Below are 24,798 nucleotides of genomic sequence, written 5' to 3'. Positions count from 1 at the left end.
GATTGACCTTACTAGCAGGTGAAAGAAGAGGGTTTTTTAATAACTTATAGTTTGAGAGAAAACAAAAAAAAATAATAAAAAAAAACAGATACATTATTCAGGTATCATCAAATTCCTCCTTGTGATTAAAAGAGGACTAGTACCGGTCGACCCTTGAAAGATGTCGGTACACGAGAACGACGGAATCCAACCAAACAAGGTATATGCGCAATTCTATTTCTATATCTTTACAACTCTGTAAAGAGGAATCCAAGTCAATTCAGAGGTTGTCTGTCAAATTTCTTTCTATCTCTTGGATTATTGTCTGAAACAGGTAAGATGATATCACAAAAGCATAAAACCAACGAATACTCCAAACTAGAATTGGTAATTTACCTTTTGATAATTCGTAAAAATAAACTTTTTTTAAAAAGCGTCATTGAAAAATAGTCCAATTCTGGTTGATGAAGCCTTACACATGAAGGCCGCACAGAGACATTCTATTGACTACACCAAGCAGAACAGTAAACAAACCTCTTTCCTGAAGTTTGCACCATTTAGAGGCTTTCAGGATTTACAGCTTCCAAATTGATTCTCCAAGTAAAGGATAAAGGATAATCCTTTTCACCTGTTCATGTACCGGTTACCACTATCCTTGGCATCAAGTTTCCGATTGAAAAGAATATAAAGAAACGTTCCTTCACCGCTTGTAGAGGAGTTTGAAACGTATTCGAAAAGAAGACCCAAATTTTGTTTTCTTACTTAATTGACTCAAGATTAGCGCCCTCTTTGGAATACTATGGATACATATACAGTTGCATTTTTAAAGAAAGCTGGATTGGAGGACAGTGTTGAAGTTGCATCGACATGGAGCCCATTCATCCAAAATCTCGCAACCGGTACGGCCAATGAAGATTCGTTTCGAAAATGGCTTTATGAGGATCGTTTATACGTTCAGGCTACCTCTCTATTTTTAGCGAAGGTAATTGCGGCTTTACAAAAGGAAAATTCTCCTTCTGTTTCCGACGCATTGCACCTTGTGTTAGGAGCTTATCAGGTTGTTCGACCAGAAATTAGTCATTTTAATGAAAAATGCAAAGAAAAAGGAATTCAGCTTCCCCAATTGCCTTGTATTCCGACTTCCTGGGAACAAAATCTACTAGAAAACGACCCCCAACAGTATGCTTCTCATTCCTCCCCTGCTTGTTACGAATACATTTTGTTTGTCACAAAGACTATGTTTGAAATACGGAATGCTTCTGCTAGTGATTTTTATTTGGCATTTTACATGAACGAACTCATCTATCATCGAGCTTGGAAATTTGTTTATGAATCTTCATCCTTTCGAAAAAGCTTCACTCAAGACATGGAATTTGTTTCTTGGTGGGCAAACGATGAATTTGCAGAATTTGTTGAAAACCTAGCTCGTGCAGCACAGAAAATTAATATTACTGAGACAACTATCTTCATTTTAAAGAAAATTTGTCATTTTGAGCAGCGATTTTTTGATACTGCTCTTTCCTAAATCTTTTAAGTGTCTTCCAATTCCAGCATTTAAGCTTGCAAATTCTTCGAGAAGCTAGTATTTTCAACGCCTGACGGTAATCTACCATAACTTAATACCCCTTATTATTACCCTGAGGATACTTCAAGGGAATACTTCATTGTTGATTTCTCTTTCAACCTCTCTTGATAAAGTGGCAATCTTATGTTTACGTTTTTTAATATTATCTTTTTCGTTCCCACTTTATGCTGAAAGTTTCACTTTTAATAGACTTCGTAAATAAACAAGAAAATTCCTGCTTTTTTAACATTCATTTCATATAATTGACAGTAAACGTCCTGTCAAACTTGCTTTTTTAAAAGAATAAAGTAAGCAATGTTTCATTGTATCATAATTATCAGATCAATTCGCTTAGATAAAATCAGAATCCCCCTACCATATACTACGGAAATGAAGTTTCTGAACGTGTCTTTTTCCAAACGGTTGGTCTAATTTTGGCAACTTTTATTTTCTTTGATCAAAGCTTTTTACAAGCAAATCATGGAAGAAAAAGGTAAGATTGTTTAGAAGTGGATTACCCAGGAAATGCTGCCAATTTTCCATATGGTTACGCTGGTTCCGTCGCTTTCCCGAGCAGATTCATTAGCTATCTACTTCAATTAACAAAAACTAACAGAATTAGACAAGTATGCACAAGAAAATGAAAGTGTCCCTTTAAAGCAGACAGAATCTACTATTGATCCGGATGCTGAAGTAACCATAGATATCAGATTTCCTGACCGTACACCAACCTTGTCTTTTTCTTTGCCACTTTCGAGTACGATACATGATGTTCGGCAAGTAATCTTGGAGCTGTTGCTGGCTCCTACGAACACTTGCTTCCACCTTGCTCATGAAAACGAAAAATTACAACCCTTTGCTGAACTTCATGAGATTCAAACTTTAGAGTCACTGCAAAAATCCGAAACACTTGTTTTTGACGTGGTATTGGACCCATACACAGAAAGGGATGCAAGGTTTCATATCTTCACTCTCTTAGATTTTTTGGACAGAAGCAATAGAAATTATAAAAGCGACAATTTTGGAATTCGTACTGGTTTTTGCATGTTTCCTGAAATGAACAACCCTACTGAATCCTATCAGATGGATGCTGCCGAATCATCCAATTCAAAGTTTTCCATCCTAAACAAAGATTTTTGGCCTGATAATACACACCCTTTTCATTCTTCTTATGAAAAATTACTATCTCCCATGCTACCCTCTAGACCATTCTTTCAGCATACCTGCTTTCGGTCTTTTTCTCTTTCTGCTTGGAATCCAGTTCCACCCGAATACGCCATGCAAGGACATCTTTTGTACTTAAGTGTCACGACTTTAGAGGGACAACTTTACCATATCACTTCTCATGTTGCAGGATATTTTGTCAACAAATCCACAAACACGCGATTTGATCCGACCTCCCAAGGTGATCTACGTAGTCATTCTCTCATCTCACTACTTTGTCAACTATCTCCTCTCTTCAAAGAAAACCTTGAAGCTTTACTTGATATATATAGGCAGCAAGATCAACTTGCCTTTGCTAGAATTAGCGGTTCAATTCCTCAAGCTCCTTGGATTACAATGCCCGCTCAAAATATACCCAACTTGAAAAAAACCCAAGAAGCACAACTTAATCCATATATTGAAAATCAAGGAAATCTGCGTGATTGGAATGAAGAGATCCAATCCGCTCGAGAAATGGCTCATGAAAGTATCCAAGATCGTGTCTTACGTGAGCGATTATTAATGAAAACATTACAAGATTTTACTGAAGTTTCCGTTCAAGGAGCCATTGAAATTGTAAATGGAAACATTCCTTCTCTTAACCCCTTGGAGCCAGAAGGTTCTCGCATGTATGTTCATAACAATATATTTTTTTCTTTTGGACGTGATAGCGTTGGCATATTCAAAAAACATGGAGGGGATGCTGCTGCCTATTACGCTGTCGGGAAAGATGCTACCACGATTCGTTTAATAAATCAATTGGATGTAGTAAACCTTTCTTCCCTTGGAACATGCATCGTGGACTATGCTGGTCACAGAATAGTTGCTCAAACAATTATTCCTGGAATCTTTAAACAGCTGGAATTAGGAAGTTCTCAGCTTATCTATGGAAGCGTCGAGGGTGAGGAAAAGTTTCGTTTTGATTCATCATTGGAGCCTGAGTTATTGAAACTTGCTAATACCTTACATATTAAAAAACATAACTATAAAGATCAGGATGGTAGTATCATTCCCTTATACACTAGTTTAGATACCAAAGGCTTGTTAGGTTCAGATGGAAGAAAATACGTGATGGATCTTTATAGCCTATTTCCTCCTGATCTTGGATTTTTGAATCGCATTGAACGAAACAGTTCTGGCTTATATTCTGACTATCCCCATCGGCTAGTGCAATTTCGTCCTGAGCTAATACAGTCTTTTTGGGAAAACTCCTTAAATGAAGAGACAGAAGAAAAAGTAGGATCCTCTGAAGATAAAGATATAACTGAACAATTAAAAAAGACAGTTTTGAATCAAAATGGTACCGGAGTTCCAGAAGCTTCCCAAATCCCATTAAAGACAAAGAAAAAAGTTGCACAGGAAGATTGCCTTTTCAATCCTAATGTTTTTCATCCTGCATATAAATATCCCGAAAACGAAGAAGGTGCTCACAAAGATGATATTTATTTCCTCGAAAAGGTTTCCAGCTATCTTAGTGAAACTGTGATACCTCAGTTTATTGATTCCATATGCAATGATTTTTCCTTTATGCCGATTGACGGCATTGCCCTCTCCCGTGCATTACATCGTAACGGAATCAATATAAGGTATCTTGGGGATATGTTGTATGTGATTTTAGATAAGTATCCAGAAAACACCGCTATGATACGTCTTTTCACCAGTGAAATTTTTGCGCGATCTGCCAAACATCTAATTCGAGCTTATATATCCAAGACTCCACGTTGTCTGATAAGCCATGTCGTATCTCACTTTTTTAATTGTTTACTTGCCGAAAGCGAAGATGATCAGTCATTTCCTTTTTTGCCAGAGGAGTCGATTTCACAATTTTATCCTGAAACCTGCCAAATGCTTGTATCAATGTCGCCAAAATTGGTATCAGAAGCTTTAATGAAGGAGTCACAATCAAGATTTGGTTATAAAATACCCCGAGAGTTTGTCAAAGAAGTTAACCAAATATCCTTAATTCGCCTAATTTGTCTGAAACTGGGGATTCAGTTAGCATGCAAAGACTATGTTAGTAAGGGAGAAAATACAGAAGCTCATGATCAAATATCTGATCCAAAAAGTAAAAGAAACAAGAAAAAGAAAAAAGAGAAGAAGGCCAAGCAAATTGGTTATTCAGAACGGGTTAACTCATTTCATAAATTATTGCCCCAAGACATTCTAAATCTAGCGCCAGTTGTGAAGAGCACTATCCCTTATAGTGCTTTAGCACAGGAATCACTAGATGCTTGTAAAGTCTGCTTGCTTCAAGAAAACAAAGACCTATGTTATGATCTTTTAAATGAATCCCTTTCTCTTCACGAACAAATATATGGGGTCTTTCATCCTGAGATTGCTCGTGCTTATTGTCAGTTAGCCATGATATGCCATCAGTTAGGTAAAAAAGAAGAGTCTTGTTCATTAGGGAGGAAAGCTTTAGTGGTGTGCGAACGAATCCTCGGTTTTGATTCCTCGGAAACCATTTTAGCGTATCTCAACTTAGCGTTGTATGAATTTTCTCATAATCGGATATCTCAAGCTTTAGTATATAGTCAGTATGCATTACAACTGTGGCACATGGTGTTTGGAACTGATCACCCGAATATGATAACCTCATATACCAATATTGGCTTAATGCTCCGCTCAATGAAATTATTATCCGAAAGTAAAACTTGCATCAAGTGGGCCTTGGATTTATGCCAGAAATTTCAGGGCAAGACGAGTACCACCGCTGCACTCACTTTGCAGTATGCTCAAGCCTTGGCATTAACAAAGGACCTTCGTCAGGCATCCCAGGAAGCTCGTGCAGCTTACAAATTTTATGAGGAAAACTTGGGTTCCGAACATAATGCCACGAAAGAAGCTGAACATTGGCTATCCCAACTTATAGCTTCAGCTGTAAAGCAAGAAAAAGTTTCTCGACAATAGGATAAGATGTGCGTTTGCTGTAAAATACTAATTAATTCAAAATGCTCGTCCTTCCATTTACTTCTTGATCGTATACGCCTTTCTAATAAACAAATATGAGAGCAAATTAAACATGAAAAGTTCCGTTTTATTACAGCTAATGTATGATATATCTCAATTCAACCTATGAAAACACCAAAAAAAATACATAAAAAGGAAATATAGAATATAACAAATAACCATGAGTAAGAAAAAAAAAATTTTAAATAGTAACCTTCATTTAAGTAGAAACCTCAATTATTGAACATTGAAAAATCCAAACCCATATCTTCAAACATATTCGGATTGTATACATTAGCAGCCGAGAAATCCAAATGTAGCTCATCGTTAAACGGATACATGGACAGAGTTTGGTCCAAGATGGGGGTTACTCCAGCAACTAAATCATTGCTTGAAAATCCATTCAGGTCATTAGGAGTCTTTCCCTCGCGTGATTCAGCCTTGTTTTGTTGCATTTCCAGAAAGCTGTTATTCAAAGAATCTAGATATTCGTGATTGAAATGGAGGTTGCTCCCAGAAAATACGTCTTCCGTACCAGCTTCAGATTGACTAGGATTTGGTGTAAAAGAAGGTGGCGTTGGGACTGATTCATTGTAAGGAAACGGTGACTCATTAGTTGCAGCAACATCTGTCTGAACATCAAAAGGGGTTGATAAAGACCTTGCCATTTGTTGAGCCTTCTGGACAGCAAGTTCCGCTGTTGAAATTATACTATCCAATGCATTTAAAGTAACACTAAATTGAAAGTAACCAGCCAATCTGCCCACACACGACAAAAAGCATCTTTTGACGGTAATCAAGCAGTTAATATCCTCTCTGCAGGAAGAAGCAAGTGGACGTTTCAGAATTCCGATAAATAAAATCAGGGTTGCAGTGAATGCATGATACATAGCAACCTTAAGGGAAAACTCTTGTCCATGAAGTGATACTGAAAATAAGTAGGTAATCGCACGAGCACCCTGAATGCAAAGAGCTTGGGAATCCATAGTATTGCTTAATCCTCTGTGAGTACAGCTTATTTGAAGGTTTTTTGTTAATGCGTGTCGATGAAGAAGAATAAGAGCTGCATAATAACCTCCAGCTAACAAATGACTCGATGGGCGACTAAATGTGGAAAAGGAGACTGGGCGGATGCTTTCCGGAACCTCTAACAACCATTCATGTAGTTCCAAGTCCAAAGCCTTAATTTTTTCTTTTAAGTCATTTGTAGTCGATTTCATGCCAGTCACTGAGTATAACTGGCGCAAGATACGTCCATAAACTTGCATTAATCTAACGACACATTCAAGAAAATTATACTTTCTAAGTTCATCGCTTCTTGGGTTTCCTACAGGGCTGAAATCATAAATCGAGTAAAACGGTATTATCTGATCAATATCTTCATCTTGAAATGCTAGTGGCTTTCCTGACGTGAAGGAAAAAAGTCGATCCATAGAATAAATCAGCCAAAAGACACGAGCCTTTTCCTCAGCATCTTCTTTATTAATACACCACATGGCACTGTTACGATGAAGACCAAGGGTTTGAGCAACTCTAATAACAACACCCAAGCTTAGCCATGCAGAATTAGGTTGACAAATAGCAGAAAAAAATATAGAGGAAAGAAAAGATACCAATAATGTATCAAAACTCATGAATCTGGTAACCTCCAATTTAACATCTAAAACATTCATATAAAGAGCTTTAGCTCGCTTAAGGTTACATTCATTTTCACCAGTTCCTATACATCCTAGACAGAGTACACTTACATACAAAGCGTAGTTGGTAACATCTAGACAACCATCTTGGCGTTTGTACCAATCAGGAGAACCAAACCTTTTATCAAAACTTTCTTTTGTGAAAATTGGAAATTCACTATTAAACGTATTAAAATAAGCATCGATATAGGCTTGAGCAACTTCAGGAGGTGGTAGCTCTTCTCGGTTCGCGTCGATATTATCTTCTTGTTGTTCGGCTAGACAACCCGATTTTGCAAGCGATAAGTTTTCAAGAGCTTTTTCAGAAGCAATACCTGAAGCGAATTTGGTCGCATGTTGAAGAATGGAAAGGGTTGAAGAGGCACCGATGTACTTTTGATTACCAATAGGAGTAGTTATTAGCATTCCCATTTTTTCATTTAGAAAAGCTAAATCATCAGATGCGGACTCATCAGAGGAAGAATCTGCTTTATAACTTTTCTCAGCCTCTTCTGCATCAGCATTGGGATTTGGGACAGACTCGTTTTCGGGAGTGTAATTTGGAATGACTGATCGTAAAGTTGATTCCATTTGCTCCAGTCTAGAGACCAAAGACTTAACATAAATTTGCTTTTGACCTGTTCTTCTTTTGGGCCTAGCAGTGTAGATACAAGAAACATTGTGATTAAGACAGTTTCTGCAGGTAGGTTGTTTTCCATCGCAGCGAATTTTGCGTTTGCGACACAAATCGCATGCACGATTAATTCTCTTTTTTAGCTTGTTTTCATTTGTCTGAGGATTTTCGCCTTCTGGATATGCCATTTTCTTTTTTCGGTATACGGAAACAGTGCAGAATGACAAAAATACTTCCCGATTTGTAAAGATTTTAGTAATTTAGGAATAGAAATCAAGTAGTCTTAATCTGGCTTGCAATTTCAGACACGCAACGCTTGAAATTCAAAAAAACCTATTTAAAATTATTTGATGTCCCAATATAAAGAAATAGAGCAATTATTTCAATTTCTATTTTCAATTAACATATAAAAGACCATAAAACACTCAAATAAAAGAGGAAATTAGCCTCTTTCCTACATATCAAGTTGGTTATTATAAAAGTCGTTGGTAGAAATTAGATCTTTTAGTAGCCCACAGGAAAGGATTGAACTGGAGAGGTGCAAGGTGATATTAAGAGAGATTCGGTGGTAAAACTACTTTTAGATTAGATCGTAACTTCAAATATATAAGTTTTGCCTGATTATCGATCAATCAGAAATATCTGATCTAAAGTTGACCACCATATCCAAAGGCAAAAATGCTTATAAAGGAAGTAAGAAATTTGTAAAAAAGATCATATAAGGTTAGTTTTTATTCCTTTATAAGCTTTTTTTTTATAGTCTATTTAATTTAAAAGGGACCCTTGAGTATTCATCTTGACTTGTAAAGCAAAACACACTTCAAATGGTTCTTTTTTTATGCCATGTTGTCCATAATAAATGTTCATTCCCATCGAGGGCTTAATCCCATTTATACACGTTTCAATTCATGCCTAGTGGAAGCCAAAATTGAGAGTGCGAGTTGTCTTATAACTACAAATAAAACGACTTCTTGTTCTAAGGTTTCCAATTCATCAATTCATTCATGACTAAACTTTTCTTTTTTTTCACAGCATCTGCATCAGTATTACCCTGTTGGTGATGATAATTAACTAATGCTTGAGAGAACACAAGACGATTTAAAATTTAAATCACTCTTCATTACTGATATTGAACAAAACCGCCAGACATGATACTTTATTACGCCTTAATGAATTATGAATTCGTACAATTTGTCAATATCACGCATAATTCAAATCCCGTCATCATGCTATAATACAGCAGAGCTTTTCTAGCTTTGATTTTTTCTTTTTTTTGGGAGCTTGGTCAGACGCTTTTGGAGTTTGCTGCTTTGACGATGCCGGTCGAGGGGCTGCTGACTCAGTCGCTGCGAAACTTCGAAGCTCAGGATTTGAAGTAATTATATCCTTTTCTCGTGTTTGAGGATGGATAGATTTATGGTGAAGCGAATTATTGTAATCGGAAACAATAGAAACATCTTCTTGAGGGGAAGGATTAGCATTTGATTTCGAGGTTCCACGGAATGGAGAACTCTTCAAGAGCTGAGAATTTTCACGCACGTAAGGAGCAGGCGAGTCGGTAAATTCGTTACGTGAGGAAGGGTTATAAGAATTAGATACAGAAACATCTTGTTGATGGCTACTGTCTATATCATTATCAACGCTGCTTAAGTGAAGTTTGAAAAATAAATCACTACTGTTTGGAAGAGGTTGAAAGGAATGAACCGAACGGGAAATGGCGTCTGAAGATGCAGTACTAGCATCGTCAGCAGGGTGGAAATTGGGCTCATGGACGTTTGGAGAATGCATACCCGAATTTATTACCTGCTTCTCTTGTTTCTCTGCAGACGGAGAAGTAGGATTTGAAGGTAACGGCGGCATAGGTGATTCTGGGGGATTCTGTTTATTGAGGGTTCGAGCAGGTGAGTACGTAGCAGCAGATTTCATGGCTTCGTACTCTTCAGATTGGGAGGGAGAGGGCGCGGGAACAGAATAAGGTCTCGATTTTGATGAATCAGCTGGCAACGCAGCTGACTGTTGCAATGGCCAAGCAGCATGCTTGCTGTTAATTTTGGGTATAGGGATATCACGAGGAGGGTTTTCCAAATGGGAAACAGCACGCATTGTATTTTTTGAAAGCTGCGCGATAGATCGTTCCAACCTTTCCATAGTAAAATTCAGCCTCGAGTCCAGAGTAGATGTATCTAACAAAGCTGGAGACGCACTCTTGATCCGGTTGGCATATCGCTGACGATTTTGAATCTGAGAAAGCTCCAGATAGTGCCTTCTTGTTTCGGTACCAACATCAAAAGCTCGGTAGTTGGATTTGAGATTTGTAGTAGGAATGGCAAACATACTATTGGGTAAAGATTCTCGATTAATTTGATCGTTCGGAAAAAACGAAAAGCTTCTTTCTTGGTGTAATGAAGGAGAGTTCAGATCGATAATTTCTTTGTTTGGAGAAGTGAAAGAGTGCATAGGGACTGAGGTGGAGCTAGGGCCCGACGAAGTAAAAGGCCTCCTTATGAAATTATATGGGTTAAGAGGTGACTCTCGTCCTTGTTCATTTGTGATGGGTCCATCAGAAACGTCTGAAAGAAACTCTGTTTTTACCGGAGAAACATCATGCTGACTAGCATTCGGAACTTCGTCGACATCCGACAGATCATCAGGTGGGAGAGCGGTTGTTGTTCTTGGTCTTGATTCTCGATACTTCTATACAAATTGATGCATATCCATGGACCCTTATGCAAAGGGACCCATGAGGCATCCATGTTAGTCATAAAAAAAAAATATGAAAAGAAGAAGCGATAGAAGCACGAGTTCATGCTTCATCGATTCAAGTCGTGTGTTTCACTTACATCTTGAAAGTTTGTTCTCCAAAAGGAAGGGATTGAAGAATTCGGGGCTAAAACAGACATACAAGAAAGGGATATAAAAGACAGAGTTTTTTAGAAAGCAAAACTAGCAAAAGAACGTGAGATTTGGAGTATTTTCAATTCTATATGGTTTACTGAAAGAATGCGCGTCTCACCTTAGGCGAAGGCCTTTAGACAAAAAAACAAATTGGAGCAAGGGAACTAGTAAAATAAAAAAGGATTTAAATATTTTGAATAATAAATGGCCCAAATTTTGTTCAATTAATGAAGAGTGTGTATTCTCTTACAAAACGACTTTGTTGAAAGGTTTTGTGAAGAAATGTGTTTTCAAGGAGTGATCCCACTTGGAAAGAAAAATAATGAAACAAAAGTATATATATATCTTCTGGGAACTCTTAAACGTACGGAAAAGACGCGTAAAACAGACATTATGACCGGCGAAAGTCAACGTCTTCTTTCCTTCTTAAAAATTACTTAAAGTCACTTGATGGGCGTTCCAAGAAAGAATACACATAGTGTACCCTCCTTGCTGGCATGAAAAGGTAGATCGGCTTACTATTCCTCGAAAGTCGCGTTTTCAGGAAAACAAACGACAAACGGCTAATGAAATGAACGAGAATTTGTACAGATTTTCACTAGTTTGGATTATTAATAAAAAAGAAGATATTGGCTTGTTTCTTTATAGCTATAGAGGAAGCAGTTAGCAAATGAGAGGGTATGCTTTTTCCCTTTTGTATCTTTCTTCGGACGAATTTTCTAAATAATTATCTCAAGATTTGTCTTTCTTTCAACAAAAAGAGAAGTCTGATAATTTGCTGATTTCGTTCATTGTCTGTCTTTTGTCCGTCAAAGACTGACCATAGAATTTACCAAACTTTTACTAGCAGACGAATTTGCAAGGATAACACTTAAGGCATCCGAAAACCAAATAAACAAGAAAGAAATTTAAAGGACTCAGCTATCCTTTGAGTCGTAAAAGTGTCTGAAACGAAGATATCTATCCTTTTGTCCAATACCTCAAAACTTGAAGCGTTTGCCGCATGATGAATTCTTACCTTGTAGGTTTCCACGCTTTGGAAAAGCGTTACTGGGTTTCTTTTCTCGTAGTTTCTGTCACAGTTTTGGTAGGTATAGTAATTCGAAAGAAGACACAAAAGACCGAAGAAGTCATTATCGTTAAGTACAAGGATGAACAACTGAAGTTTGTTTTCCGACAACCGAGACTTGCCAAAGTATCTTATTCAAGTCTTCTCCAGCGGGTTTGCAGAGCTTTTTCTGTTGCTCCTGAAAAGGTCTATTTGGAGTCTGAGGGAAAACAGCTTCAAGATGCCTCTCTTGCTCAGCAAAAAGTGGGAGACGGATCTGTATTGCATTTGAAGCCAGTTCCTCTTAGTCCTGCGTTACAGCAGATTGAAGTGTACAGAACAGACCTGGAGAAGGACATAGTTCCTCTCGTTCAACAGTATTGCTCTTCCCCTCCTTCTGATGCGCTTGCTATTGAAGACGCTCATGTTCGTCTCACAGAGACTTTGCTTGGTAGGATGATTCGTCTCGATGCTATAGATGTTCAGGACGACCCTGATGCACGTATGAAACGAAAAGAAGCAGTTCGATGGACCCAAAGTTTTCTGCAAAAATTAGATGTAGCAAAATCTGACTCTCTAAAGGAGTTGAAATAACATTCCTCAGATATCATCGCATCAAAATTGACAAGAATTTATGTTCCCCAAACAACTGCGCATTGGTTTGGTTTTCAAGACATCCATTCTATTTCCTTTTAAGATAATTGTTATTCCAACTTCTTACAAGCATCCTATTACCTTTACAAACTTTTCAATTGATCTGTTCTTAAACTCATTTGTTTACTAAAGCATTCTTTTACTACACACTAAACGGAAATTACAAACTGCTTCGACCTCTCTATATGGGAATCAAGGTGCATTCATTTACTCTTTACCACCATTGAATCCTTTCGTTTTCCCTTCTAAAACACTGGAATTTTCTCTCAATGGTAAGAACTGAAAGAAGAAAGAATACTAAGAGATTATAGACCGCCATATTCAATTTTCAGAGCTTGTTATCAGTCCTCTTGTTGACGGTTTGTACTTGTACCTACATTCACAGACAATTCCCTGCTTTATTGGATAAAAGAAAAGAAGGGTATGCTTTTTTTATGTATTCGTGGAATTTCTTGGTTCTGACTGCAAAAGTGTTACTACCGTATTTTGGAAATGCGCGAGAATTGGTGAACGTGCTAGTCCCGTATGTTTATTTACTTAGAAGAACTGTTTCTTACAATACTAGTATATCTCTCTTTTCTGCATTTTGATGGCTCTACGATTAATGTTTGGATCCAGTTGAACAACTTTGGATATTATTTACCTTCATTTTAAGAAGCACAAAAACAAAAATACAAAAACAACCGTAATCCTTATGATAGACAAATTATGACCTTCCTCCTTTCTTACAATGACCGTGGAATTTCAACTAAATACTGTGCAAATTGGATATCTTCTACGCCGTCGACGCCTGTAAATTGGTTTATGATTGCTGTATGGAAAATTAAGGATCTGAACCTTGGCACTCTCTTAATTCTTCTTTGTAATTTTCTTCATTCTGCTTCCTGTATTGTATAAATGGTCCTTGTTATTTCGGATTGCCATCAAACAAACTATATGATCGCGATTCGTTTACAAAAACTATTACTTGGTTCTCAAATTTAACTCGAAATCTCTTTTGACTTTTCTAGAAGTGAAAAGAAATGCGAGAACCCCAATGTAAAAGAAAAGATGTTCATTATTTACAAAAAGCAAATTGAAAACTTTGCAGATACTAAAAGCTTATATTTTTCATTGCTTTTAAGCCATGTAAAGGCGAGCGTTATGAATTCAAATTCACCGAATCAGATGAATTATGCTATTGTCTACGAAATATCTAGCATAAAAGGAATCGTTCATGTTTGCTGCGGCAGTCTTATAAGAATACAAGCACAATAAAGGTTATGAAGTGGAAGTTGAAAAAAAAAAAAAGGCGAAACTCTAATAATCTTGTTTAGAGCTGCAAGTTGAGGCGGAAAAATTACGATGCTTAAAAAATTGACCCTTGAAAAGGGACAAGTCCTTTTCGTTACGACCAAGTCTTTGACAATTGCTAAATGCCATAATACACATAATCTCACTATTCTCATTTCAACGCATTAGAAAACAGTTATTTCAAAATGATAATAGACGAGAGGAAAGATTTATTTTCATAAATGAAGCTCTAACCAAAATTCATCGCACGATATGTTTCTTCGGTTTGGTGAACGCTTGCCAAGTACAATTTCTCGTATTACTTATTCCCATCGTAATTAAAAGTCTTTTGATTTTGAGAATACAGCTCAATAAGCTTCATTAAAGTCCTAATGTTATCCACAAGTGTCTTCAACAGAAAAGGAAGTTGCAAGTTATAATATACATAATTCAATATATGGAGATCAAATAACTCTACTACCGCATTTGGTTCAAAAAAAAGTTTCTCAATATATTGCATTCAAATTTCTACAAAATGGTCTTTCATACTAGAAAACCATGTTAGTAAATATTGACAGTTTTGTGAGATATCTGTCAGATTCAGTTGCTACTGGATGCCGTTCATTACTTTCTTTATTAAAAACCGTCTTACTTTCATAGACCAGTTTTCTTGCCTTGATTCAGCTTTTTTCATTACTTCTCTATTGTCTAAACGAGAACAACTTCCTTCTCATACTTCTACTGTTTGTTCGCTTAATACTTGATCAAGTAACCTTTATTCCTCCAGTGGTATTCAGACGTGCAAATTATGTATGAATTCCTTTTTTGTTAACCAAAAAAGTTACTAAACGGTCCTTAAAGCCATGAACACAATCAGTGGTTTGGGTGGGGATATCTCCTTGTTCATAAATCCTTATAAATCAGATTAAAATGAAAAAATCATGCTTGGATTTCTATGTATACAAAGGTGAGTTGTAGAGCTAAATCAAAAGGAAATTAGTATGCAATGCAAAGGAAGACGAAAAAGTTACTCAGCTGAAGGTTAAAATAGTTATTTCAGTGAAGGATGAACTGAATATCTAGGAGGTTGTAATGTAAAACAAAAAAAAAAAAAGAAATTAAAAATTGCATCTATTATTATTTTTTTCGGCTTATGCAATCTTGCAAAAAGCCCAACACATTGTCATAATCGAAAGCGGCATTAAGGGTCCTTGTACATGTAATCTTCTATCAGTACTAAACAATACCGTCAGCTTTTAAGTCATATACTTAGAAGAAAGCTTAAAGGTACCGGACTTGGAATAACGATAGAGACCCAACATCATCAAATATTCAAGGAGCTATTAATATAGTGAAGGCAAAAAAGGAAAGGGAGAAACAAAAAGGAAGTTTGTACTCATATCTCTTTGAAAAAAAAAACGTGATAAATAAATAGTAATCCTATAGGCCGACGCGATTAAGCTTGTATATGACAAACCATAACTTATGGAATTATACCTGATGATAGGGCTAAACAAATCACAGAAATATGCCTGAGAATAATACATAAGGAATTCAAGATTGAAGAAAAAGCCAACCTTCTCATCATAGTATACGCTCAGACAACAAAAGGATACAAACATTATACGCTCTTTTAGAAACATTTTTGAACGTTGAGATTATCGTCTCAAATGAGCCCCTGCTCCACTATATAGTGATTTCCAAAGAAAGGCTTCAGAGAGTAAAATTTCGATATCACTGACAGTCCAGCTGTCAGTGGGGATAGATTGTAAAAACATCAATATATCTTGAAATTCCATTTGTTGCAGCCCTGTGGACCATTTGACTAAAAAGGCAGCACAAACATACAGATGGAATTCAGAAAATCCTTGTGTTCCCTCAGCCAGATATGTATCCCACATACGAATAATGTTTATTATGCTTAGTTCGCGCATTAAAAGACAATTCATCCACCGAAAACTAAATTGCATAAAGTCTACACCCTCCGCCTGGAGATGCGCAACAAGAGGCTCATCTATTCGTAGCGTGAGTTCACGAAGATTATTAATTTGTCGATGAATTCCCGGTTGAGCATGAATATAATTGTCTTGAATTCCATCTAACAATTTGGAAAGACACCAGTAAGAGTCGGCTTCTATATTATTGAGGATAGATTCATGAAGAAGAGAAACGTCATAAGTCATAGGTTCGTTATCATCAGTATATTCAGAAAGAAAGACTTGGAAAAATGGAGTCACAAGATCACTTATACCTTGGACGTAACCGCTTGCCGGGTGTCGTGAGGCCCAAACATAAAGTATGCGTTCAAGAATTCTTTGGGTCACAGGATTTTGATAAAGAGGTATAAAAGGATTTGTACGAGGAACATCAAGGACAATTTGGCGCCAAATGGTCTGGTCGAGAACAGACGGATCAGAGCTACTATGAAAATTGGCATCTTTAGCACTTAAATATTCATCTCTTTTTCTCTGTAAAGTTGAATCTCGTCGAGAAGCATTACACGGCAAATATCCTAACAAATACTTCCAGACGATAGGTCTTAACTGTGAGGGTATACCATTCCATGCTAAAGTCCTTAAAGCATTAAGATCAACCACGGGAGCATCTAGAATTCGTATAAATTTTTTTATTCGAGAAATATGGGCGTTTGCCTCCGCAACTTCCACTTCAACTGAACGTGGAGCAGATTGACGGGAGGAAACTCTGCTAAGTGAAGGCATCGTTCTCGAGAACGTAGTCTCCTGCGTTCCTTTAGGAAAAACGATTCGACTTGAAGATGTGGGAGTAGACGATCTAGAGGATTTACAGACGGACTTCGGAGAAATCACGTTAGAGAGACCCCATGCATCATCTGTTTGAGAAAGGTATTTAGCGAATTTGGATGAAACTCGTTTTCCAATACCACCGTCCACAGAAGAACTAGATCGAGCAATTGGCGCATGAAGAGGAGGGCTTGACTTAACCTCTGTATTTGATCGCGACGGGGGTGAGACATTCGGGGTAGTCAAATCACCTCTATTAGGGTCTGCATTAAATGAATCGATTTTTGTAGGTGAGCTCTTTACATGCTTATGATGCGTACTATGTTTTCGGTCAACACCTGCAATCGAATCAGTAGATGAACCAATGGTGCCATTCCAGATACCAGAAAGCGTGCGCAAAGTGGATGATTTTTTTGATTGCGATTCCATAGCGATATATATATTCGTACAGAATAAATAATATACGATGTGCTGAAAGGGAACCGAAATTAAGTGACAATAGTGGGATAAATCAATTTAAAATATGTTGCGATTAAGAAATACTTGAAGGAATATACAATGGTCGAGTGCACAGGATAGGAAAAGATTAATGATTCAAGGGTAGAGACTAAAGATACTCCATAAAGATGAAAAAGAAGTCCCTGTGAAGAAATGAAGAAATGACAAAAAGAATGAGCGATGGCCTTGTCAAATAGGACTGAAGAATTCGTGAAATTCTTTCTTTAATTATTGCAAATTAGATACCTGCGTACCTTTTTTGATGTTAAGGGAGGTTTGGTCTTGCCATGTAACAACACATGCAATCGCACCAGACGACAATTAGGAGCCGAAATATTGCCTATTAATTTTAGAAAGTACCTTTTTCTTATTAGAAATCACGAAACCTCAACGGGTTTCAACAGCTTCCTTAAAAACAAGAGATTTGGTGTATTAGGTAGTACGCACGTAGGAATGGTGTGTTTTGGTGGTAAAGTAGATATATAAACAAAGCAACTTTCTTGGACAAAAAAAAAAAAAAAAAAAAAAAAATAGTATGCAGACGTTTAATTATATTTATGGGTTTTCTTCTACTTTTGTTTTTTTATTGGGGAGGGGATTTGACTTGTCTCATATATCAGTCTTTATATCCTAGTAGTGTTTGCTGACAACTGAAGCAAAAGGAAATAGAAGTAAGAAAAATACAAAAGAAGCACCGTATGTTTTGAAGGATGAATGTCCTGCTCATAATGCAGCGTCTGCCGTTTTTCAGGTAGCGCGATTGTACTTGGTCTTTTAATAAGAAACTGTTGTAATTCATAGATAGACATAGGTAGCATCCTTGTAACAAAATAAAATTCTTTTTCAACTTATTGTTGCATCTCTTGAGTCTTTCCATTCCTTTCGTTTGAGGACACGTCCATCGACTAGTCATTATAAGTATGTATGATAGTAGTAGAAAATTGAATAAAGACAAAGGACATAGAATAAAAAAAAGTTTTTTATTCGTACATCAAAAGGGAAAGCACATAGCTTAGATTCGCCTCGTTCAATACTCACATTATCCTGTGAACAGATCTATATCGTTTTCTGGAGCTAGTCAGCACGAGAAAATCAAGAAGTACTTATAAGAAATAGTAATTTAAATATCTGCTTCACACCGCATGTCATGTCTTCACAAACGACTTTCTAAGTGCGTCAAGCTCCTACCAGTGGATATCCAAGTTGCTGGGTAGCCAGATCAAATTCATCTATTGAAAAGTTAAGAGTGTTATAGGAAAGCATCGAGATCCAGAACGAATGCACCTGCTCTATTCTGCAGGAAGAGGATGTGTATTTCGAAGCATCTTTGAATGAGTGAACAGGCTACTAAATTTTTAAAAGACGAATAACAAACAAACGAAGGGAAACTTTTAGAATTTATGATCCTAAGAGCTTTCTTTTTCAGGGAAGCATCCATTTCATAAGCCTTTCGAGGTTATCTTCCACAATACCCCATACAGATTATAAAACCGCCTTTGTTGGAAAATTTACGCATTTTGTTCAAAAGATTTAGTTATTGTAGCTAGGAAATTGAGTCTCTGATATTGTTGAGCTATTTGCACTCGTTGAGTTTTCAATTCTAAAACATTACCTGTCATCTTGCTTACGCGCTCTTAGCTAAAAGTGAGTCTTTCAATATGTCTTCGGAGAACGAGAAAGTAGTAGAATTACAGGATCAACAATCTCAAAACATGTCTTCTAAGTCTGACGCGTCTAAGGGCCATGAATCCATAGAAAAATTCATCACTCAAGGAAACATGGCATACGCGCAAAAAGACTATGAGTCAGCTGTTGAAAAGTATAGCCAGGCTTTGATGGAATCTGAAAAAATCTATGGTTCTGATAGTCTTGAAAATCGAAATATTTTATGGCTGTATGGAAAATCACTTTTCCAAGTAGCCGTTGCGAATAGCCAAGTTTTAGGAAATGCCGTAGATCCAGACGAAGGCGCAGAAGGCGAAGAAGATGAAAACAAACAACCGGAAACTATTGGCTCATTTTCATTCACTGGCCAAAAGATGGAAAATCGCTATCACGTCCCTGAGACAAGTGAACAAGCAGATACTTCAGCTCGCTCGCAAGATAGAAAAGAAGAGGGAGGCTCCCCAGAGGAACAAGAACAAGAGCAAGACGAGGATGACTTTAGTGTTGCTTGGGAAGTATTAGATTTAACTCGGGTTATGCAAACCAAAGCTATAGAGGAACACCCCGAATCGTCGGATGAAAAGCTTCGTCTTGCAGATATTTTGGATTTACTTGGTGAGTTATCGTTAGAAATAGAAAACTTTGCTCAGGCAGCTGAAGATTTGGAATCTGCGCTTCATTGGAAGGTGCAGGTTTACAAAGAGGGAAATACTTTACTTAGCGAAGCTCATTATAAACTAGCGTTGGCTCTTGAGTTCGCTGATCCAAGCGATCATTCCACAAAGGATCGCGCTCGTGAGCATGTGGAAATGGCAGCTGAGATCCTTCGAGGTATTTTGGAACAGCGAAAATCAGAAGAAAAAGATAACAAGGGAAAGGAAAGGGAAGGAGTTGAACAACCCATGGGATCAAGCATCAATGATTTGCAAGAAATGTTGAGTGAATTGGAGCAGAAAGCTGATGATTTAAAACATGGTGCACCTTCTTTAGAGGAGGCCGTAGCTACAAAGATGCATGAATCTTCCCTCCTTTCTGGGAACGATGGAAACTTAGCCTCTGCTGTGGCAGACGCATTAAAGAATGCCAATGACTTGGGAGGACTTGTGAAACGCAAACGACCCAAGCAAGAATCTCAAGCAGCCCAACAAGAGGATAAAAATAAAAAGCCAAAAACAGAATCAGAATAAAAAACTAAATTGTGAACAAAAAGAAACCCCTTGTCCTACAAACCTACTTTTGTTTAATTTTTGTGTGATAGTCAATTTCAGATGATAGAGCAGTGTCGTATGCTGATGTCGATAATGAATGATAACTCTCAATGTCTTTCTCTTGCTTTTTTCTTCCTCTGAACCTCTAAAAACTCTGTATCTCACGTAGAATTGTTGTTAATAATATTATATTACGGTTACGATTTTTCTTTAGTAAAATATTACGAGTTTCTCTGACATTCTGTCCTTGTTGACGGGATAGATCTTTTCTACTGCTTTTCCTATGACAAATACTAGTTTAGTGTTCTTTTATCTTCGCACCTTAATCTGTTTACGGAAGTTGTACGTGTCTACGTTAATTTATTACTACTGGCAAGTTCATGGATTTAACCACAGCCAACGACTTGAAGGAATTAATTTCTAATTCTCTTTGATTTTACTTTCGATAAATTATACGCCGAATCTTCTTAGGAATATAGAAAATGGCGTTTAGAAATCCCATGTACCAATTGTCCAATGTGGATGATATAGACAGCGAAGTCTTGAATTCGAGATTTTCGTCAGAAGCGAAAGATGACGGATTAGCTCGCCGGCGCACAACATTAGCTGTGTGTGCTACGAAGAAAGATCTTTACTTGTACGGCACTACCCCAGCGGGTGGGGCAGAATGGTGTTCCTGAGGTGCTTGAACGCTCAAGACCTCGGATAGCTCACAAGCGTCAGAGGCGTCGTCATGTTCCGCGTTGGATTAGTGACAGTTTTCGAACGTGTTTGCCCAGCCCATCCGGCAAATGGAAGGAACAGACGGCAAATGAAGGGGAGGGTCGTGTCAGAAATTCATGGCTTGCGGCTTGTGATGAGCGAATTGGCATCGCTGAACCAACGAATTACTGGCATGGAATCGTTCGTACAGAAGACGATAGCTCTAAAACGCTGTATCTGATACCGGAAACCTGGGAGGATGTTCACTTAAAAGAAGGGTAAGGTTGAGGAAAGAAAGAGAAGAAAAGGGGGTTATGAATAGTGACTAACAACGTGTTAGATTTGTTGCTATTATTGATTTGGCAGCTGAAAGATTACAGTGCACAAAACTAATTCTTATTGTGGATAAAAACTTGCCTACATTACGTATGTTATCCATTCATTTTCTTTTTCAGTTTCATAGTAAGCTAATATTATTCAGCTTATCTTGTCAAAAGTCTACATTGGGTAGGCTTCGAACCCATTCCTCATTTGGGCTGCGTTGATCATGCACTTTTTGGAATGGAACTTTAGTATTTTTATGACATGAATATTTTTGGCTACATGAGGACATCAACATTGCTATAAATGATCTCATGTCATGTTGAAACGATAGATTGCCTTCTTTTTCCCCTCTCATATAATTTCATTCCATGTAGTTTACAGCACCATATGTGTTTGTTTTTTTTTCTTTTTTTTTTCTCAATGAAGCCTATGCTTTCAAGGAGATTTTTTTAGGAGATCTAGGTACTGTACCTTGTCTTTTGCAATGTTTTTTATTTGCAAAGGTAAATTTCCTTATTATGTGTTATGTATACCGTTTCTACTACGTTACCGCTCTTTTATATTTTGTTTTTTTTTTCTTCGATGTTGTTTACAAATGGGTTAATTTTATTTGTTAATTACTTAGTGTCTATATTATAGTTCTTTAATTTTGAAGTACACTTCCACTTGGTTAGTCTTGTCATTTGTTCTTGCTTGTTTCTATTCAACTAAACTATTATAAGCTATTATTCCTTAACAAAAATTTTAACATAAATAAATATAAACATAAAGATCGGGATTAAGACATCATGAATGTTTACTCGTAATATAGGCGTTCCTAGCTTCTTTAATGATTTCAGCTTCTTTGTCTTTATCGGTTCTACTATTGTGTAGTATAAATGTTGATATAACAGGACGATGATCAGAACAACGAACATTAATCGACGTGTACGCTGTTCTAATGTTCTAGATACGCATTAGTCTGTTTCCTTTTTCAGAGGCGGTCACTTACATTTTTGGTTGACAGAATTCTATCGGTCCACGATGGAACCCGCTGTTTTTCCCTTAAGAAGAGTTAGTTGTTTTTTTTTTTCGTCTCTTTTATGTATATCTCGGTGAGGAACTTACGATGTGTCATAATCATCAGTGCCATTGTCAAACTTGTAGGATGGATAGAAAGTAAGCTGACTTTCAGTGAGGTTTAGAAAAACACGTTTTGCATCCATTTCTTTCCGTAGCTGATCAAACGAATATAGCTTACTCAAATCACCAACTTCAATTAGTTTTCGAACATCGTCGTTATCTGCGTCAATGCGATAATTAAAGTCACCCAGCCAAATAATATTGCTAAATTCTTGGTTAGAACCGGTTATTATTTAAATAATAAAGAAAGTACCTGTGATCGTAGATTTTCATGCCAGACGAAAATACTAGTCCATCCACTATTGATGCATATTCCATATTACGCTCCATAACATTGTTAGTCTTTGGTGCAAAATGGGAAGATATAAAACACATGTCCGTATCAAAAAAGTTTAATTCTATAGCCACCGCTCCTTTATTTGCTGTAAATCCTCCAAAACCTGTTTTTCGGGTAGCTTTCGATACTTTTGAGATGGCATTTAGCTTGTCTTCCCGAACAAATATAGTAAGAAAAACACCAGTCATTTGAGCAGAGCTAATCAGGACATATTTAATGTTTTGAATATTGGAGTTCACTGTTTGCAAGATTTTTTCTTCCCAAAGTTTCATCCTTTGAGAGCTTGTATTCACAAGATGACCAATATTTAAGTTAACCAATTCTTGAATACCTAAAACATACAAATCATATACTGGAGTATGTTCACCGTATGGAAAAAGCCACTTCTTGAAATCTTCCATAGAAGGAACTTTTCCGTTTGTATTAAAAGTCGTGGTGTACAGCGAACATTCATTGTGAGTAACATATTCATCGTGACGCTGATGTAAAACCCCTTGAACATAAGTAGACATTGAATCAGCAATTAAAACCGATCTCTGTCCTAAGAAGGCACCGAGGAGGTATAACATAGTATTCTGAGTTTCCTCATCCGGGAATCTACCGAGGTACATTCGACCAAATGACTTTGTCAAATCACTTAAGGAACCGGCGAGAGAAGAATACCCTCTTCTAGAAATACTTGAACCGATGGATCCAACTCCAGTCACCAATTTGGCAATAGCATCCCCATTGTTGGACCAAAGCTGACCATGTATTTCACGAATTTTTTCGGAAAGATCTGCCTTTATGGAGTTGAACATATCTTTTAACGTTATTTCTGAAATTTTCCATTGAGCCAGGTTTGTTCGCCCAAGGCAATCTATATCATTTGTGCGAATTACACCATTTTGAACTGAGGAGGGAAGATCTGATTCATAGTTATGAAGGTAAAATGACATGTCTTTGAGTGCATCACGCATTATTTTCTTAAAACCAGTCTCAAAATTTGATTTATTTGCATCCAATGCAATATGAAATTGCTTCGTAACAGCTGGGAAAGGAAGTAGCATTAAATGATGCTTGTAAGCTTGTTTTAATGGACCTTCCACTTTACCTTCATCTAAGAGATCCAAAACGAAAATTTCTTTGTAAATTCTTTGTAGTTTACGGAAGTGACGGTTAAAAGCACCTTGGCTTGCCTGCTCGGACGTTGTGAATGACACGTAGCCTCCATACCAAGAAGAATATTCTTGCTCCCAAAAACAAGGAACGGTTCCGCGAACCTGCAAAAAGCTAGCTAATTTTTTTTTCGCCTGGACGACAAACTCAGTTTCCACAAATAGAGAACAAAAAGCATCATCATCCAGACCAGACGGAGGATACGTTTGTTGAGAGCCATAACTACTGAGTTTTGATATAATGGCCATTGAGTAAAAGCTGTTATCATAGGACTCGACATAGCCACGAAAGCAACGTAATAATAATGAGGGCAGTTTGTCCCCAATCTGAGCCTCCTCAAAATGCGTAGCAACTTCTCGAATCATGAATCGATTCCAGCAATAAATCTCCCAGGATGAACTTGGTGTGTCTGAGTCTACTCTCGTAAAACAGGAAATGTCAGGCGATGCATAAAAAGTACCATCTGTAAGCAGTTCACTTAGACTAGCTAGTGGATGATATTCAATGACCTTTGTAGAGCTTAGAATCGTTCGATCCCCCAAAGTTGGATTAGGATGGTCTTGGATAGACGAAGAGTATAATTCATACGTTCTGTCTGAGTCACCGTTGACAATGCTATCGTCCCAAACGTCGTGATCCAAAGAAACAAAATCAACAGACTGTATCTGGAAAGTTGGCTCTTTCATTCCCATTTGGAGTACTAGCTTTGCTGATCGAACAACACATATGAAAACGCTACCATTACCGTTTCCAAACGAGTAATAAAACGTTCCTAATATGCCATGGATTGGCTTTTCTCCATACAAAGGTTCAAAGTCGCTCAATTCTTGAAACTCTTCATGTGAAATAACACTCAAAGTGATCAAAGCTTCTGAAGTACCGTTGAGCGGTTTTTGGAATATAGCTACCCAGCCATTACTTACAAAAGCTAAGGACCTTTCCTTTTTCCTTATAAAACAAAACATAGCAGGAATCGAAAAAGTAGTTTTCCTGATTCCTGCGTTAGTAAGGTGGTAGATGTAACAATTGGTAAGTCTTCAAGAGTGAATTTCCTAACTAGGCAATCATAGATTTTCAATAGTTTCTAATATTTTACATAAGAATAAAATACAGAACGTTTCTTTTATTACTGGTTTGCTTCATTTACG

The 24,798-nt window shown here is 37.2% G+C and overlaps 10 protein-coding genes across 10 annotated transcripts; 6 read left to right on the top strand and 4 right to left on the bottom strand.

Annotated features, from left to right (window-relative positions):
- Positions 1-302: 302 nt before the first annotated feature.
- On the top strand, positions 303-1,782 carry SPOG_01376 (TENA/THI domain-containing protein). Its single transcript, XM_013170064.1, has one exon. The coding sequence runs from the start codon at positions 779-781 to the stop codon at positions 1,502-1,504; it is 726 nt and encodes a 241-aa protein (XP_013025518.1). The 5' UTR covers positions 303-778; the 3' UTR covers positions 1,505-1,782.
- Positions 1,783-1,891: 109 nt separating this feature from the next.
- Positions 1,892-5,879, top strand: SPOG_01375 (translation initiation factor eIF3 alpha subunit). Its single transcript, XM_013170063.1, has 2 exons — positions 1,892-2,036; positions 2,166-5,879. The coding sequence occupies exons 1-2, from the start codon at positions 2,024-2,026 to the stop codon at positions 5,654-5,656; spliced, it is 3,504 nt and encodes a 1,167-aa protein (XP_013025517.1). The 5' UTR covers positions 1,892-2,023; the 3' UTR covers positions 5,657-5,879.
- On the bottom strand, positions 5,707-8,475 carry SPOG_01374 (transcription factor). Its single transcript, XM_013170062.1, has one exon. It carries the CDS (start codon positions 8,191-8,193, stop codon positions 5,929-5,931), a length of 2,265 nt encoding a protein of 754 aa, XP_013025516.1. The 5' UTR covers positions 8,194-8,475; the 3' UTR covers positions 5,707-5,928.
- On the bottom strand, positions 8,471-11,755 carry SPOG_01373 (Tea1 anchoring protein Mod5). The gene is made up of 2 exons (XM_013170061.1): positions 10,846-11,755; positions 8,471-10,699 (listed from the first exon to the last, which is right to left on the bottom strand). Exons 1-2 carry the CDS (start codon positions 10,903-10,905, stop codon positions 9,230-9,232), a joined length of 1,530 nt encoding a protein of 509 aa, XP_013025515.1. The 5' UTR covers positions 10,906-11,755; the 3' UTR covers positions 8,471-9,229.
- SPOG_01372 (BAG family molecular chaperone regulator Bag102) lies at positions 11,698-12,542 on the top strand (the record flags this gene model as incomplete). The annotated part of the gene is made up of 1 exon (XM_013170060.1): positions 11,698-12,542. The coding sequence occupies exon 1, from the start codon at positions 11,904-11,906 to the stop codon at positions 12,540-12,542; it is 639 nt and encodes a 212-aa protein (XP_013025514.1). The 5' UTR covers positions 11,698-11,903.
- Positions 12,543-12,697: 155 nt separating this feature from the next.
- SPOG_05232 (uncharacterized protein) lies at positions 12,698-13,596 on the top strand. The gene is made up of 4 exons (XM_013170288.1): positions 12,698-12,874; positions 12,914-13,023; positions 13,074-13,125; positions 13,168-13,596. Exons 1-4 carry the CDS (start codon positions 12,872-12,874, stop codon positions 13,222-13,224), a joined length of 222 nt encoding a protein of 73 aa, XP_013025742.1. The 5' UTR covers positions 12,698-12,871; the 3' UTR covers positions 13,225-13,596.
- Positions 13,597-15,532: 1,936 nt separating this feature from the next.
- SPOG_01371 (GTPase activating protein Gyp1) lies at positions 15,533-17,065 on the bottom strand (the record flags this gene model as incomplete). Its single annotated transcript, XM_013170059.1, has 2 exons — positions 15,533-16,899; positions 16,957-17,065. The coding sequence occupies 2 exons, from the start codon at positions 17,063-17,065 to the stop codon at positions 15,533-15,535; spliced, it is 1,476 nt and encodes a 491-aa protein (XP_013025513.1).
- A 1,066-nt stretch (positions 17,066-18,131) lies between these two features.
- On the top strand, positions 18,132-20,277 carry SPOG_01370 (NASP family CENP-A chaperone). Its single transcript, XM_013170058.1, has one exon. It carries the CDS (start codon positions 18,793-18,795, stop codon positions 19,984-19,986), a length of 1,194 nt encoding a protein of 397 aa, XP_013025512.1. The 5' UTR covers positions 18,132-18,792; the 3' UTR covers positions 19,987-20,277.
- A 212-nt stretch (positions 20,278-20,489) lies between these two features.
- Positions 20,490-21,282, top strand: SPOG_01369 (uncharacterized protein; the record flags this gene model as incomplete). Its single annotated transcript, XM_013170057.1, has 4 exons — positions 20,490-20,664; positions 20,717-20,987; positions 21,050-21,135; positions 21,191-21,282. 4 exons carry the CDS (start codon positions 20,490-20,492, stop codon positions 21,280-21,282), a joined length of 624 nt encoding a protein of 207 aa, XP_013025511.1.
- A 353-nt stretch (positions 21,283-21,635) lies between these two features.
- On the bottom strand, positions 21,636-24,734 carry SPOG_01368 (inositol-polyphosphate 5-phosphatase). The gene is made up of 4 exons (XM_013170056.1): positions 22,409-24,734; positions 22,141-22,359; positions 22,025-22,076; positions 21,636-21,978 (listed from the first exon to the last, which is right to left on the bottom strand). Exons 1-4 carry the CDS (start codon positions 24,613-24,615, stop codon positions 21,820-21,822), a joined length of 2,637 nt encoding a protein of 878 aa, XP_013025510.1. The 5' UTR covers positions 24,616-24,734; the 3' UTR covers positions 21,636-21,819.
- Between the last annotated feature and the right edge of the window lie 64 nt (positions 24,735-24,798).

This window comes from Schizosaccharomyces cryophilus, assembly GCF_000004155.1.
Source record: "Schizosaccharomyces cryophilus OY26 unplaced genomic scaffold supercont4.8, whole genome shotgun sequence".
NCBI classification, from domain to species: domain Eukaryota; kingdom Fungi; phylum Ascomycota; class Schizosaccharomycetes; order Schizosaccharomycetales; family Schizosaccharomycetaceae; genus Schizosaccharomyces; species Schizosaccharomyces cryophilus.
This window is presented reverse-complemented; position numbering and strand designations above follow the sequence as displayed.